At 38.6% G+C, this 17,626-nt stretch overlaps 1 protein-coding gene across 6 annotated transcripts in view; it reads left to right on the top strand.

Annotated features, from left to right (window-relative positions):
* The window catches only part of RB1CC1 (RB1 inducible coiled-coil 1), a 91,376-nt gene that overhangs the window by 17,829 nt on the left and 55,921 nt on the right, over positions 1-17,626 (top strand). For 4 of the 6 annotated variants that reach the window (XM_049633401.1, XM_049633399.1, XM_049633402.1 and 1 more), the window contains exons 2-7: positions 6,348-6,462; positions 7,381-7,502; positions 8,742-8,868; positions 9,043-9,213; positions 15,066-15,268; positions 16,629-17,055. In XM_049633401.1, coding sequence (XP_049489358.1) covers positions 7,432-7,502; positions 8,742-8,868; positions 9,043-9,213; positions 15,066-15,268; positions 16,629-17,055 — 999 coding nt within the window. In that variant the 5' untranslated portion in view covers positions 6,348-6,462; positions 7,381-7,431. Of the gene's footprint in view, positions 1-6,347; positions 6,463-7,380; positions 7,503-8,741; positions 8,869-9,042; positions 9,214-15,065; positions 15,269-16,628; positions 17,056-17,626 lie in introns of those variants that run through there. The other 2 variants (XM_049633400.1, XM_049633404.1) reach the window with 2 other exon arrangements.

Raw genomic sequence — 17,626 nt, 5'->3', positions numbered from 1 at the left:
CATTCCAGGGCTGGTTTCGCTCCTTGCCGCCAGCGGAAGCTGCAGAGTCCCTGACGTGGCGGTGGCCCCCAGTGTGTACCCTGAGTAGCGAACACAGCACTGGGAGTGGAGGTGGGTCTTTGCAACTCCACCTGTCCCTTGGAACGGTGCCCCCACAGCCTGTGTGGGCTGCAGAGCAAAGGAGGCCACTGGCAGCATTTTCACTCGCCCGTGTTCTTCTTGGCTACCATGGGCAAGTTCTTCTGTGTACATCCCTTTATCTGTGAAGTTTTTGGAGAATCCCACCGTGCAAAGATGACCCACAGTATGGAAGAATTTCCAGTCTGTGTGCAGGGAACCGTGTTATCTGTGTACCCAAGGGAATCTTGTTCTCCCATAACCTGGGTGCACACCAGTTCTTGGATGGTGACTTTTCATTGGAAAACGTTACCGTGTTAAATTTTGAAGTGTTCTGCCATCCCACCCCCCCTTACTTAATTTTAGAATTGTCTTCTATTATATTTAGGAAAATGAAGACTTTTTTTTAATGTTTATTTATTTATTTATTTTATTTTATTTTTTTAAATTTTTTTTAACGTTTATTTATTTTTGAGACAGAGAGAAACAGAGCATGAATGGGGGAGGGTCAGAGAGAGGGAGACACAGAATCCGAAACAGGCTCCAGGCTCCGAGCTGTCAGCACAGAGCCCGACGCGGGGCTCGAACTCACGGACCGCGAGATCATGACCTGAGCCGAAGTCGGCCACCCAACCGACTGAGCCACCCAGGCGCCCCTAATGTTTATTTATTTTTGAGAGAGAGAGAACGTGAGCAGGGGAGAGGCAGAGAGAGAGGGAGACACAGGATCCGAAGCAGGCTCCTGGCTCTGAGCTGTCCGCACAGAGCCCGACGTGGGGCTCAAACCCACTGACTGAGATCATGACCTGAGCCGAAGTCGGACGCATAACCTCCTGAGCCACCCGGGCACCCTTAGGAAAACGAAGACTTAAAACTGGTTGTAGAAAGTGATAGAATTGTTGAGTGTGTGAGGGGGGGTGAGTATCGGGATTTGTAAAGGAACAATAAAATAGCAAGTCATGGGATGTGCTTCCTAGATGTTTTAGCAGCACCTGTTCGTGTTCTCCTTTCCTTCTTGATCCGTCCATCGATTTGAACTCTGGTTGTTTTTGTTACGTGACTTTGAGAGAGAAGTGAACTTTTTTTAGAATCCACAGTTTTGTTGTTGAGTTGATGGGGATAACACCAACCCTTCGCACAGTAGAAATTGTGAGGATATGTAGCTGGTATAGGTCTTCAGTTCATGTTTCCAATCAGTGGTAGTTATTGCTAAGTCAACAATGTCCGTATCGTTAACGAATAAAACATAGAAGAGTGCAAGCATATGTTTTGGAATTGTTTTTAAATATAAATAATTGCATTTTTGTAGCTATTCTTTTTGAAAGTAGATGGAGTTTGTGTAGATATAAAATTTTCATGTTGCCCAGTAGGATGTAGGCTTCATGAGAGTAGGCAATTTTATCGTATTGTGTGCTCTTTAACATCTGAAGCTAAGAAAATGCCCAGGGTATACTATATTCTCAGGTGAAATTTTTATTGAATTAATGTTGTAAACTGAGGTGGGTTCAGACTCTTGGATCTCATATGTACCAAGTTTCTACTTGTAGGCAAGTCGAGTAATCTCTGAATCTGTTTCCTCACCTTCAAAAGAAAACAGCAATAATATGGATATCTTCTGTTATGAAAAATAAGGGAAACGTTGCATATAAAACTACTGAGCATAATGGCTGGCATATAACGAACCACTCAGTAAGCGTTAGTGATGATTATTTTATGTGCCGTGTACTTAGGACGTATGAAATGAATAAAGAAGATTTTGTGGTCATGGAAGCTATTAGCCTGGGTTGTTTTGTTTTGCTGTTCCCTTTTTTATTTTATGTTTCTGGTTTTGTCTTCTTTTTAATTTCAATTTTAGTTTACTTGACACAGAGTGTTATATTCGTTTCAGGTGTATCATGTAGTAATTCAACAATTCTACACATTACTCAGTGCTCATCATAAGGGAACTCTTAATCCTTTACCTGTTTATTTCACCCATCCCTCCGCCCTCTTCCCCTCTGGTAACCATCAGTTTCTTCTCATAAAAAGTCTGTTTTTTTGTTTGTTTATTTTTTTCCTTGTTCACTTGTTTTGTTTCTTACATTCTATATATGAGCGAGATCATATGGTATTTGTCTTTCTCTGAATGACTTATTTCACTTATAAAGATACCCTCTAGAGCTATCTGTGTTGTTGCCTAGATCTATCTGTGTTGTTGCAAATGGTAGGATTTCACTCTTTTTTGTGACTGTGTGTGTGTGTGTGTGTACATCATCTTTGTCCATTCATCTATGAGTGGGCACTCAGGCTGCTTTCATAACTTGGCTATTGTAAATAATGCTGCAGTAAACATAGGGGTGCACATATCTTTTCCAGTTAGTGTTTTTATATTCTTTGGGTAAATACCCAGTAGAGGAATTACTGGATCATATGGTAGTTCTATTTTTACTTTTTTGAGGAGCCTCCATGCTGTTTTCCACAGTGGCTGTGCTAGTTTGCATTCCCACCAGATGTGCAGGAGGATTCCTTTTTCTCCACATCCTCGCCAGCACTTGGTGTTTCTCGTGTTGTTGATTTTAGCCATTCTGACAGGTATGAGGTGATATCTCATTGCGGTTTTGATTTGTGTTTCCCTGATGATGAGTGATGTGGAGCATCTTTTCATGTATCTGTTGGCCATCTTGTAGGTCTGGAGAAATACCTGTTCATGTCTTTTTTTTTTTTTTTTTTTAATTGGATCATTTGGGGTTTTTTGGTGTTGAGTTATAGAAGTTCTTTATGAATTTTGGATATTTACCACTTGTCACACATGTCATTCACAAATATCTTCCCCTGTTCAGTAGCTTGTCTTAGTTTTCTTGACTATTTCTGTTGCCGTGCACTGTTTATTTTGATGTAGTCCCAATAGTTTATTTTTGCTTTTGTTTCCCTTGCCTCAGGAGACATACCTAGAAATAAGTTGCTATAGTTGATGTCAGACAAATGGGTGCCTGTGCTCTCTTCTAGGATTTTTAAGGTTTCAGGTCTCACATTTAGGTCTTAATCCAGTTTGAGTTTATTTTTGTGTATGGTGTGAAGAAAGTGGTCCAAGTTTCATTGTTTTGCATGTAGCTGTCCAGTTTCCCCAACACCGTTTGTTGAAGAGACTGTCTTTCCCACTGCATATTCTTGCTTCCTTTGTTGAAGATTAATTGATCCTATAATTGTGGGTTTATTTCTGAGCTCTCTGTTCGGTTCTGTTGATCTGTGTGTCTCTTTTTGTGCCAGGACCATACTGTTTAGATTACTATAGCTTTGTAGCATATCTTGAAATCTGGGATTGTGATACCTCCAGTTTTGTTTTTTTTTTCAGGATTGCTTTGGCTATTTGGGGTCTTTTGTGGTTCCATACCAATTGTAGGATTACCAGTAGGCTGACATCGATTCAAAGAACACTGGGGTGGTAAGACCATGGAGCAGTTATGATTCATTTTACTACTTAGTTTTTCTCTTATGCTTTCTAGCCTACATCCTGGGTGGTAGTTGGCAATAAATGAGGATTTAGAGAGTGAAGCCTCAGAAGGAGGCCTCTCGTCAAAGTCGCCAGTTCAAGGGCTTTAAATCATAGGTAATGGAGGAAGACATTGGGTGTTCTATCAGGTAGGTCAGGAGGTGCTTCTCAAATGATTGTCATTGCCATCACTTAGGACTGTTAGAAATGAGCCGAATGACAAAAGACAAGTAGTGTTATCCAGTCTGCCTGTACAGTGGAGCAAAAGCATAGCCTAGGTCTGGGGCCACAGCAATCAAAACTCTCCTTGAAATCCTTGAAATCATCTTACGTTATTCATGAATTCTGCATATAGACTGATTCTCACATACGCTTTGTGTAGCTGTTTTTGTAAGCATTGTTAACGATTGTGCTTTTTAGGTTGAGCTGTTACTCAGGGTGAGCACCAGGTGAAGAGATCGGTGTTCCTTCAAAGGCACATAGTAGCTGCTGCATTTATCAGAGTTTCCCTTGTTTACTGTAAGGATGATGGAATAGGAGAATGGCACTAGGACATCTTTACGGTAATTTCTAAAGCCTCTGATGAACTATGGGCAGTATTATACCTAGATCATGAAAAGAAAAAGATCGATGAAGTATTCCAGATTGAAGGAGATTAAATAGATTTAACGATTAAATACAGTATATTATCCCGAATTGGATCCTAGATTGAGGGGGAAGACTGGTATCATTGGGGCAATAATTTGAGTATGGACTGTGGATTAGATAAGAATATGGCATCTATGGTAAATTTTATGATTTGATGAATGAACTCTGGTCATGTATGAGAAAATTCTTGCTGTTAGGATGTATGCATCCTGAAATATTTATGAAGAATGAGCCACTCTGTCTGCAGGTTACTCTTAGATAGTTCAGAAAAATACGTCTTGTGCGTATGTATTTATGTGTATATGGTTATTTGTATAAATATACGTGTATCTATAGAGAGAGGTGGGGGAGGGAGGGAGGGGGGCAGGCATGGAGCATTAAGTGGCCCAAATGATAAAGCAAATGGAGCACAACGTACCGAGTTGGCAACACTGGGTAAAGGGTGCAAGGGAGTTTCTTGTACTATTTCTGTAACTTTTGACTAAGCGAGAAGTTATACCAAAACAAAAAAGGTAAACAATATTTAAAAGGAAACAAAAGCAAAAACTTCGAATAATGTAGTGATTATGACAAAGATTTTATATTTAGGCTCACAAATGTTGTGTCTTCTTGTACTGTTTCACTCCACCTTCGCAGGACAGTCTTCATCTCATCCCCATGACCCCGTTTAAATGTAACCTACATACAGCTCTACTTTGATTATCCACATGCAAAGTAGGTCCTTCTTGGTACCCACACTCCTCTTTCGTTGCATTTATTGCAACTTATGTTTGCTTTCTTTGCGTTTAATTTCTTTTTCTCCTTCAAGATTGTGATCACCACCAGGGGAAAGATCTTGTCTGTTTTGTTCACAGAATACATAAACTCGATAAGCGTTTGTTCTGTGTAGATGAATTAATGAATTAATGAATCATCTCTGGTACCGATATTCCTTCCATTTTAGTCACCGTACTTTTAGCTACCGAATCCTTCAGAAAACAAGAGAACTTCGTTTAACCTGTAAGATAAAGTGTACTCTTGGATTTGGGCGGGGCGGGGCGGGGGGGGGGGGTGAGGTCCCACCCAAACCCTGGAGAGTTGGCAGAGGAGAAGGAGCCCAAGCAGGGGTACTAGGGTTGTTTATTGAATTCTTACTCCCTGCCGAGTGCTGTGCTAATATGTACTTTGTCTCCCTTAATTCTCGTAATATCGCTGTGATGTGGGGTGCTGTGTGTATTATCTTTTGCTGAGTATAAGAAACGTTTCAGTCCACACTTTCCGGGCATACATCAGCTGGGTCCTGTGTATGGAGGTCTGTCAGAAGATCGCACTGAACGCGTCTGCCGGGGCCGGGGTCTCGTCTGAGGCCCAGCCAGCGAGGGATCCCGCTTCCGGGCTCAGTGGTGGTTGTCAGGGTCAGCTCCTCGCAGCCCGTCAGACCCAGAGCCTCGGCCTCTTCCCGAGGCTGACTTCAGTTTCTGGCCACACGGGCCCCTCCGTGGCAGCTCATTGCTTATCGGAGCTGGCAAGGGAGGGAGTCAGCTGGCACCGGGCAAGTTACAATCTTGAACAGCAGTCGTGTGACATCTCGTTAACCTTGCCGTATTTCATCGGCTGGACACAGACCATGGGCCCTGCCCACGCCTCGTAGAAGTGGGGTGTCACCGGAGTGTGGATTCCCGGGGGTGTCGCCGGGGTGTGGATACCTGGGGGCGGAGGGGCGATTTTAGAGGCTGCCTGCCACAGGTCCCACTTTTATTCATTTTATAAGACAATAAATCCAGACCGCTAGGAAAGTTGCCCAAGATCCTATACGAGTAACGGGGCCAAAATCACACCCCGAGGCGGTCAGACTCCACAGCTGGGCTCTTTTTTACCATTATATTTTAAGAACTAAGAAATGGCTGTAGAATTTGACAGTTTGGGAGAGTTCTTTAGAGACTTGTGTTTTAGGTCTTTTAATGGAGGGCTATGGGTCAAAATTACACTCTTGTGGTTTCAGTGAATGTGCAGGTAGGAAGACAGACAGACAGAGTTTCAGGAGGGAATTTTTAAAGGAAGAGAACAATAACCATATGTTGTCATATACCGAATTATTTCTCTCTGTGATAATCCAGAAATTCTTCTTTTCCAGTTCACTGAGTTTAACCAGTAATGCCATTCAGTTGCCAATATCAAGCAAAGCAAACATAAGCCAGTTTTAATCTGCTTTTTAAGAAAAGTGGTAGTCCTTTTCATAGTGCCTGACGGTAAGTCACCGTTCCTAAATTCGTAACTTTTTTTTATCTAGCGCATGTAAAATAATGATTTTACAAACATTATTTTAAGGCTGTCTTCGTTTTTTCCTTCTTCCCTGATGATTTTCCTCCAAAAGAGCATAAAGAAAGATATATTCTAGCATCTAGGACTTGATTATCTTTCATCACTTTCATTAATTAGGTGGAATTTTACTCTAATTGTTAAAATCAAATGCTAGATCTTGAACTCTGTCCCTTCTCATAAATGAGGAAGTTTATTTCTTCTGTGAGGTTTTGACTTGGACAACTAGTTGTGGCAGAGTTGTTTTGAATATTCTCTTCTCCAGACCTGTGCACTTTCCACTGTTCAAGGAGATGATATAACTGTTAGGGTCACAGTTTCTCGTGGAGCATTTCTAACTCAGTGTGGAGGTGGAATTTAGATTAAGAGACAGCTGGTGGAAGGAGTTGGAACTAACTCGTTTCCCCTAACTTGCAAGTAGTGGCTACTCTTATTTGCTGCTAGTAAGTTTAACCTTAAGACAGTGTTTTTATTGTTATAAGGAACCAGCTGGGGAGGAACTTCTTGAGTTAGGAAGATCTTTGATCAAATGTTTAATTTTAATTCTTAATATAGAAAGGTACATGAGAACAGTGTGAAATGTACACTTAATTTTTGTTCTAATTGCTGACCTCTTCCTTAAAGCTAATTTTTAAAATGTAGAACAATTATGCATTTTATTAGTCTCACTACTGTTGATTTTTTAGCAATGGGTTTGCCGAATTGTCTGGTTAACCATCTTAGACCTCAAAAACTTGGTCGTCGTCGTTGTTGTTGTGTGGTACAACTATACCATGTCTTATGGGAGGATATTTGTATTTGTTGTTGTGTTTGTAAAACTGACCGTTCTTCTTATCTGTTTCTGTTAGTAACCAGATCAGAGTGTGAGGTATAAGCTCACAGAATCCAGAGAAATCATCATGAAGTTATATGTATTTCTGGTTAACACTGGAACTACCCTGACATTTGACACTGAACTTACAGTGCAAACGTAAGCTGTATTTCATTCAATGTCATCAGTTTCGCATTTTGTATATGCAAAAAGTTAAAGTATTGATTTGGAGAAAACTTTTTTTGTTAAATAAGGGTAGCGATATCTGAAACCTTCGGTCTCCGCATATTACGTGTATAATTGCCATCCTTCCTAAAATGCTGAAGTTAAATTCATAAAATTATGCTTTGTTCCATTTGTGTGAATATGTTATTCATGATAAACAGACTTACCCACAAACGAACTGATTTCTATCAAGTAGAAGAAGTTTTCATAGTTGATTGCTCGTCTTAAGTTTCCCAGGACACCACTAAGGAAATTACTGCTAGCTACATAAAGCAATATTGTCGGTCCCATGTATTTTGGTGGTTGATTTTTATTCCTTTGTATGAGTAAAGTCAGTGGTATTTGTTTTGTTTGTTGTTGCGAGAATAAAATCAGTTTAATATTTTTAACCAATTTAGGAAGACTCGTACATCTTCATAACTCTCCAACTTTACGGCGAATTCAAATATTTGACTAATGAATGCCCTCCTATATTTGTGAAAGGTGGGGAGAGGTGTCAGGGGCAGTGAGGCTACGTTTTGGGGCCAAACAGCAAGAGAGGAAATAGTAACAACTATTCCTGCTTATATTTTGGCCCTAACAGCAAAGACCGGATAGCAGTACAGAATAAATAAATCTGACACGGAAGATATTATGAATAATTTGTGGAATTAATATTCTTAGTTTTAAAAGTGGAATTTGAATTTATTTTCTTTCTTAAAGTTCTAGTTTTTATAAAATACAATTTTACCTGTAAAGCAATGATTTTCTGAAAGATAGGGAAAGGAAGCAGTTTCTTGATTTATACTTCATGTAGTTTGTGTAATGTGATGTGGGGATTTTAACAGACATCTGTGTTCTGAGAATTTTAACAGACCTGATGCTAATTTGAGCATATTCCTTTGCTATGTTATATAAAGAGCACAGAAATAAATATGTCTACTGCCTGTATTTTATAGACTTACTTTTAGACGTACCACATGGTTGATTTATTCACCTAAGAGATCAGCCAGCTTATGGAGTCTAATTCCAGAAACAAGAAGGTTATATTTTCCACTACTGTTTTGGGGAAAGTTTTGAGAGTGAAATTAATTAGTATCTGTCAGGTATTGTCACACAGTGCCACTTCGATAGTGAGGACTTTGTCCCTGGGAAATGTCAATAACTAGTATCTTTTGTGCCTCCCCCCGAAAGTGTGGCAGACCTCAAGCATGCCATTCACAGCAAATACAAGATTGCTATTCAGCATCAGGTGCTGGTGGTCAACGGAGGAGAATGCATGGCTGCGGACCGAAGAGTGTGCACCTACAGTGCTGGGACGGTACGTGTCGCGAGCCCTCGCACACAGACGCACGCGCTCCGGCTCCCCGCCCGGGGAGTTGGCAACTCGGCGTCCGGGAGGAAGGGGTGTCTGCCCCCTATGTTGAGGGCAGTGCGCGCGGCCGGTATTTCACAGCATTTCACCGGAGTTTCTTTGGCTGTCTTATTGCCACAGGACACAAATCCGATTTTTCTTTTTAACAAAGAGATGATCTTATGTGATCGTCCACCCGCTATTCCGAAAACGACCTTTTCGACAGAAAACGACATGGAAATAAAAGTTGAAGAATCTCTTATGATGCCTGCAGTTTTTCACACCGTTGCGTCAAGGACACAACTTGCAGTGGTAAGATAAAAATCATCATAGTTATTTTTTGTGATTATTGTCCTTCTTTACATCTAGTGTGGTTTAAAATTAAAAGTGGGTCACTTAACAAAACGATGTCTTATTCGAATACTTGGTAATATTTTCACGAGGTTTCAGCTTATTTTAGGCATCGATGAACGTTCTAACAAATGGATGGTTCCTAAAAGCATTCCAATCTAAACAACACAGAGAACAAATGGGTGGTTGCCAGAGGGGATGGGTGTTGGGGGATGGGTGAGGAAGCCCGGGAGATGCCGCTTCCAGTTATGGAATGAATTAGTGGGAATATAAGGTACAGCATAAGGAACACGGTGATGTTACAGTAGAAGTGGATGGTGACAGATGGTGGCTGTGCTTGCGGGGAGCACAGCCCAACGCAGAGAGTGGTACACCTGAAACGAACGGAACCTCGTGTGTCAGCTGTCCTCACGTAGCTGGCAAAAACACATTGTTAGGCAGAACACAAAAATAACCACGTGAGGAGATGTTTTGCTGGTCGATGTGTCTGGTTTTCAGATTCCTACATTGTTAGTCATTCGACATTTGCAAACAGTTACAAGATTTTAGAGTGGAAGAGCTGTTTTAACCATGATTTCTTCACTTCTTTCCTAAATGATGGTATGCAGGTGATGGTTTCTGAACACTGCTGTGATGAGTAAAGTTACCTGTGTTAGAGTAGACAGAAGCAGAGGGAGAGCTTACACAATTCTTAAAAATGTGATTCTTTCTTCCATATCCGCATTTAGGTCCTGGAGGAGAACAAAGTCTCTTTACAATACATGCCTCTTACGTTGCTTCTGTAATTTCCGTGGGTCGTCGCGCAGGCCTCTTTCGTTTTCCTTTTTGAATTGCCAGTACTTCACTGTGATCCTGGCCCTGAACTGTCATCAGCAAGACACGGTTACTTTACTTTCCGACACGGAAAAATGTTATCTTTAGAACCACACAAGAGGATTTATCGTTTATAAAAATAAACAGATTAACAAAATATCAAGTCTTTAGTGTTAACGTTTGCTTCTGTAAGTAAATCTCAGCCGTTTGTTTTAGTGTAGCATATACATTTGTGAAAACTACCCCATTTTTCACATAGGATACAACATAAAAAGAGAATTAACTTCCTATTTCTGGGACATACTTGATAAGCATCAGTCTAGAAATGTTTTTGAGAAGGCATAGTTACTTTAAAAAAACAAATTGTGTAAACTGAATTTCTGTAAGTGTCCTTTAGATTTGTTTTATGATTAACTCAAGAGAGCAAGAATATTGGTATACAAATAAACTAATAAAACTTTAGCCTACATATTTAAAAAGTAATATTTTTTGATTTGGATGAAAAATATAATACTAAGAAAAATGTACAAAAATCAAAGGATCATCAAATAGGACATGTAACTTCTAAGTGAGAGACAAGTCAAAAAGAATAAGTAAAGCTAGATTGAACGAAGGCGTGATATTAAAATGCATTATATTAAAACAATTTAAATAGAAGATGAAATGAGGATTAATCTAGAAATAAACAGTCCTAGCAATATCTGGTGATGCAAGTTGACATGTTAAAAACCACTGAAGGTTCTTCCAGGCGAGGATCAACACAGAAATAGGAAGGGGGGGGGGCATAAAGAGTAGCAGCGATTGCATAATAACTTCATTAATCTAGCAAAAATCCAGAAACGATATAATACAAGCGATACTAAATATAAAGTAATGAGAGTAATACAATCCAGTATACCGCTTGTTAATTAATTTAGCCAACTTTCTTTTTATAGAAAGATAAATGTACAAGAAAATTTTAATGGCAGTATTTATAGATGACAAAGTGGATATCAAAACATTAAACAGAAAAAAGTGAAATTTATAATAAATTAGGAGAGGGGCGCCTGGGTGGCTCAGTCAGCTAAACCTCTGACTTCGCTCAGGTCATGATCTCGTGGTTTGTGAGTTTGAGCCCCGTGTTGGGCTCTGTGCTGACAGCTCGGAGCCTGGAGCCTGCTTCTGATTCCGTGTCTCCTTCTCTCTGTCTGCCCCACCCCCGCTCATGCTCGCGCTCTCTCTCTCTCTCTCTCTCTCTCAAAAATAAAGCAACATTAAAAAAATTTTTTTTTTTAATTTATGAGACAGATAAGTCAGATCTGTCTTGGCCTGTCAACACGGGGCCAACTAAATGCTAATAATTTCAGGAAAACTTAATAAAATATAATGACGTATAAAATGTAATGACATGTTCATACCAGAATTATTTCCTATAGCCAAATGGTAGAAACAACCCAACTGTCCACCAGTGGATAAAGAAACAGAATGTGGTATATCCATACAATGGGATATTATTTAGCTTTGTCTGGAAGGAAATTCTGATATTAACCATAATACGGAGGAGCCTCGAGGGATAGATATGCTAAGGGAAATAAACCAAACACAAAGGACAGATATTTATACCATCCCAATTACACAAGGTACCTAGAAGCGTCAGGTTCATAGAGACAGAAAATAGGATAGTTACCCAAGGCTGGGGGGTGAGGGAGGGTTGAGTTCATTGTTTATTGGCTGCAGTTTCATTCTGGGATGATGAAAAACTTCTGGAGATGGGTAGTGGTCATGGTTGCGTGGCAGTGTGAATGACCTAATGCCACTGAATCATTCAGAATGTGTTAAAACAGTAAGCTTCATGTGTGTTTATAATAATTAAACAGTAAATTAAATATTTTAATGTTGCTCTCATAATCAGAAAGCTCTTATGGGCTACATTTAGTTTTTTGTATCCCAAAAATCCGGAATGTATTTATTTTTTCTTACAGATAAAACCAGAGGAGTATCAAAAGAGTAATACATTTTAGTAGCAAAGAGGATATATTATTGCAGTGCACGGGTGGTTCAGTATTTGGAAATTTATTAATATAATTAATTGCCTCAGTCATTAATACCGGAGAAAGCAGAGAGTCGTGTTAAATTGTCCAGATGAGACATGTTAAAATTCAGCAGCTCTTCCTTTTTTTTTTTTTTTTTTAAATTAAGTAGGCTCCACACCCAATGTAGGGCTTGAACTTATGATCCTGAGATCAAGTTACACGCTCTGCTGACTGAGCCAGCCAGGCACCCCCAGCAGCTATTCCTAACAAGTAAACTAGCTCTAGAAGGAAACAAAATAAATAAGATACAGAATTGGCCAAATATAGAAAATAATCCGCTTTCAAATCAGCAAAACATTAGAGCCATTTTTGCATAAATCGCCATCCAACTATTCAGTATTCTTTTGGAACTGAGAAATGTACTGAAATAAGAAAATGAAAATGAAGTGGTAAAATTAATGGAAGAAAGTGAAAAACATCCATTTTAGTTGATGATACGGTTGTATATTTGGAATGTTCAAGAGGATTTAATAAAACTCTATCAAGAATTTTGATAAGGTGGCTTGGATATGTGATAAATATATAAACATTCACATTTCTTGGCACTGGGCCCTGCTTTGGAATAGAAATGGAAAATACATTATAGTCTCAGTAGCAAGAAAAAATACATAACATGCTATTTAAGAACATAAATTATAAATCAATGAAAAGACATACTGTTCTTAATATTTCCAATCATAATGTTAATATATTCATGCACTTAATGAATTGCACTCAAAGTTGCCACGATGAAGCATTTTTGCTTTGGAGAGTGAGGAGGAGCTCTTGAGTTTTTTTGTTCAGTTTGTTTTAAATAAAGTGGACTTTAAGTTTATGGGGAAGGTTCAGTGTCCAGGAATATCTAGGAAAGTCAAGAGAAATAAGAATGGAAGGTAGAGGAAATAACGTGTCTTTCTCAGATTTTAAAGCACACTTCAGAGCTACTGTAACCCAAACCATGAATATGTCCGTGCATTTTAAAAGGAAGTAGAGGGGCTACAACCATGACAGGAGTGTGATCTTCCAGATTCACCTTGCCAGAGTTGAAATTTGGTCACCCCAATTGTGGTGTGACCTTGGACTCGGATACCTTCATTAGTAAAATTAATAATAGATTTTTGTTTACTGAGTTATGTACATATTAGAAAATGCACAAATTATGGGGCGGCTGGCTGGCCCAGTCAGCTAAGTGTCCAGCTTCAGCTCAGGTCGTGATCTCGCGGTCTGTGGGTTCGAGCCCCGCGTCAGGCTCCGTGCTGACAGCTCAGAGCCTGGAGCCTGCTTCCGATTCTGTGTCTCCCTCGCTCTCTCTCTGCCCCTCCCCCGCTCATGCTCTGTCTCCCTCTCAAAAATAAACATTAAAAATCAAAAAAAAATGTACAAATTATCGCACATTCATTTTTAGCACATTTTCACAAAGTGAAATTTTAAAATATGGTGTCACCCCAAGAAGTCCTCCTTCATGCTTTCTCCCAGTCATTGTCGCTTTTCCATAAAATCAACCAATATCCTGACTTTAAAACCATAGATTGCTTTGCTTCTTTTAGAACCTTAAATAAATGGAATTACAGTTTGTTTTCTATTGTGTCTGGCCTCCTTCATTCATCTTATGTTCCTGAGATTCGTTCACGTAATTGCACGCGTTAATGGTTTGTATTCATTGCTGAGCAGTTTTCCGTTGTTCAGATATGCCACGGCTTATTTATCTACGGATAGTGTTTCAGGTTTTAGACTGTTGGGGCTCAGGCTGCTGTGAATATCTTTGCACGTTGTTTGCTAACGTGCTGCTAGCGTTCAAAGTGATTGTACCCACCATCGAATGTTCTACTTGCTCAACAAACTCACTGATACTTGGTTTTCTTGGTGCTTTTAATTTTAGTCATTCTGATGGGTGGGAGGCCACTGTAATTTAATTTGTATTTGTTTGATAATTAATAAGGATGAGCAGGTTTCCATATGTTTATGAGACTCTTCATATCCGTTTTGTGAAGTTATTCTTCTAATTTCTTAATTATTCGTTATTGGGTTGCTAATTTTTATGTAATTAATTTAGAGTGGACTTCATATCATCTTTATATAAGCTGTGTATTTAAATGCTGAAAATATCTTCTGCCACCCTGTTGCTTGCCTTTTGCCTTTTCATTCAACTAATGACGTGTTGTGATGAATTAAAATTCTTCGTTTAATGTCCACTTTATCAAAGTTTTGCTCTTGGGTCTTATTTAAGGAACACGTGCTTATCTCAGAGATACGAAGGCAGCAGCCAGGGTAGAGGTGCTGGTGTGTGTCTGCTATGCTGTCTTCCACGAGCGCTCCTTTTTAGAAAAACGTCTGTGACATTTGGATCTGTAGTCACCCATAATTGATTTTCATATTGTAGTAAAAATGGAAAATTCACTTGATGAATCAAGCACTGTACCTTTTAAAATTTAATAATGTGTATTGACCTCCTCATACCTTTATGAGATGTAAAGATACTTCTATTCACACCTATATGAGTATATAAAGATACTTCATCTTATTGAATGCTAAATGGATTGCGTTGTATAGACGCACATAATTTCTTGGTAGACAGTGAGGTGGGTTTTATTTCATTTGATAGTTGAAATAAAGAACCTTTTAGTGTTTTTTTGTTCATTTCTTTAAGCTTTTATAGGGTAAGTTTCTACGAGATGAATCACTGCCAGACGATAGATGCCGTTTTACTTTTAATAGTTATCGTTGAATTGTCCTCTGTAGATGCTCCACCAACATATAGTCCCAGCGGGGGTGAGTTAGGAGTTTCTTCCTCCTTACTGTCGCAACAACAAACCGTAGTGATAAGATAAACTAAAACGTTGCCTTGTCACGCTTTGTTTAAAATATATTTACACTGCATTCATGCATACAGGTAAATATACATATGCAAACACTACCTTCTTTTACTGTGTTTCTTCCTTTTCGATACAGGAAATGTATGAAGTTGCCAAGAAACTTTGCTCTTTCTGTGAGGGTCTGGTCCATGATGAACACCTTCAACACCAAGGCTGGGCTGCAATCATGGCCAATCTGGAGGACTGTTCAAATTCTTACCAAAAGCTACTTTTCAAGTTTGAAAGTATTTATTCAAATTATCTGCAATCCATAGAAGACATCAAGTTAAAACTTACTCAGTATGTTTGCCATTAAAATGGATAAAACGTTTGGTTAAAGTACCTTCTCAGTTGTTTTAGTAACTGATTTCATTTCTAATAATTGCTTATATAATACTTGTTCATTTTTTGAGACTTTTATGATGACTTTGACGGATTCTGAAATTTTAAAATTATGGTCAATTTTATTCACCACATGTTTTATGGATCTCCCACATTTCTTTTTCTTACCTTGTTTTCTTTATGTAAAGGGCTTAAGAGACTTTGGAAATCATTTACAAACCCAAGAATCTTTGCCTCCTTCTTGCCCTGCTACCAACTTTACACTAAAGGCAAAATATAAACATAACACATCTAATGGAAATGGAAAAGTTTTCAAACATTTGGCAATCAAGGAAAATTTTGTTTTCCTCTTTAAATACTGCCATATGATGTAGGCTTGCTGAGATGGAAAGAAGCCATTGTGTTCTAGCTGGCGTTTAGGGGGTTTTCTGGTTCTTTGCATATAAGCACATCTGATAGCCAGTGGTTGTTTTGGAAAAGGGCTATAATGAATATAAAAACATAGCAATAATTCAGCATGAATGTAGCCTCTATTTTGTGTGTGTTTGCTTTCAATTTTCTACATTCATTTTTTCATTTGTTTTTACATTTTTTGTTAACTTTGAATTGGAGAGAAGTAACATCTTTCTAATTCAAATGAACCTTATTCAGATTTTTTATTTTGAGGTATGAGTTAGATTTTGGCTTTGCCAATAGGACAGATCTCGGGAAGGAAGGGAGTGATTACTTAAAGACTAGAAAGTTTTTAAGAGTTTGTTTATATGACAGCCTTTTCAACTGACTGTTGTTTGGAAAGTTCTCTTAGATACATTAGTTTCATGTAAGAGCTTAAAGCATTTCACAGATGTTTTTACAGCAATCAAATCATCATCACTTCATCTTTCCCATAGCTTTCGACAGCATACATCTACCTGTCTATAGGGTGTAATGAACGTGAGAGTTACCTTAATCTTTATTAGGACTGTTAATTTTATCCTGTGCTTTCAGCTTATCAAAAAATACTTGATTGCCTGAAGGGACTGTTGTGGTAAATCATTTTTGTAAATTTGAATTTTTATGTCTTACGGTTTGATGAAAACCAACTGTTCACTTGTTAAGTATAAGCTGGCCACCTTTACTCGAGGGTGGTATTTTGATGTGTTCGTGCGTTAGTTAACCTCTAACTAGGTTTCTTTTAAAGAACGTAGACTGTATTTATAATGTAAAAAATAGATGGTAATATTTATGTGTGTAACAATTAAATGCTATTTCTTTGAAAATGCTAGTCTCTAACTGGAGCAGTCCCGTTATTTTACTGACAGATCTTTTGTATTTTAAGTTTAGGAACTGCGGTTTCAGTCATGGCCAAGATTCCGCTGTTGGAGTGCCTAACCAGACATAGTTACAGGGAATGTTTGGGAAGACTGGATTCTTTGCCTGAACATGAAGGCTCAGAAAAGGCTGAAATGAAAACCTCCACTGAACTGGTGCTCTCTCCTGATATGCCTAGAACAACTAACCAGTCTTTGTTAACCTCATTTCACAAGTCAGTGGAACACGTAGCCCCAGATACCACAGATGCTGAAAGTGGAAAAGAAATGAGGGAATCTTGTCAAAGTACTGTCCCGCAGGATGAAACTTCAGTAGATGCTAAAGACGGTGATCTGCCTTTTTTTAATGTTTCTTTGTTAGACTGGATAAATGTTCAAGATAGACCTAATGATGTGGAATCATTGGTCAGGAAATGCTTTGATTCCATGAGCAGAGTAAGTCATGTTAATTTGATATTTCTTGTGTCATTTCAACTATTTGAAGTTACATTATTTATACTAAATATTTTATATGATGGGCCAATGGTATTATGTTATAAGTAGAAATAATGAGTCTTGGCGTGAGACTTCAAGGATTCACCCTTGGATAAATCAAGGATAAATCAAGTCTTTTCACTTGTAACCTTATTTATGAATGTACAGTAAATTTGTGATGACTATTCGAGGTCAGAGATGTAAAATTTGTCCTGAAGTTCAGAGCCTTGAAGTGTCTACTCAAATGGTGAAGGTTTCGGTGGTAACAAGTTTGCAATATTTTTTTTCTGACCTTGTAATATTACTTAGATGTTTTAATATCTCCTATTCTTTCATTTGTTCCTACAGCTAGGCTCTTACTTCTACTAGGTAAAACTTGAACAGTCTTAACGTCTTCATTCTTATGCCTTAAGTACTGAGCTCTCTGTAAATATAAGTAGATAGGTAAATGGTAATATTTGGCCACCTCTAGCCTATCATATTTCTTTTTTTTTTTTTTTTTAATTTTTTTTTTTTCAACGTTTTTTATTTA

Source organism: Panthera uncia, chromosome F2, assembly GCF_023721935.1.
Source record: "Panthera uncia isolate 11264 chromosome F2, Puncia_PCG_1.0, whole genome shotgun sequence".
In the NCBI taxonomy this organism is placed as follows: Eukaryota; Metazoa; Chordata; class Mammalia; order Carnivora; family Felidae; genus Panthera; species Panthera uncia.
This window is presented reverse-complemented; position numbering and strand designations above follow the sequence as displayed.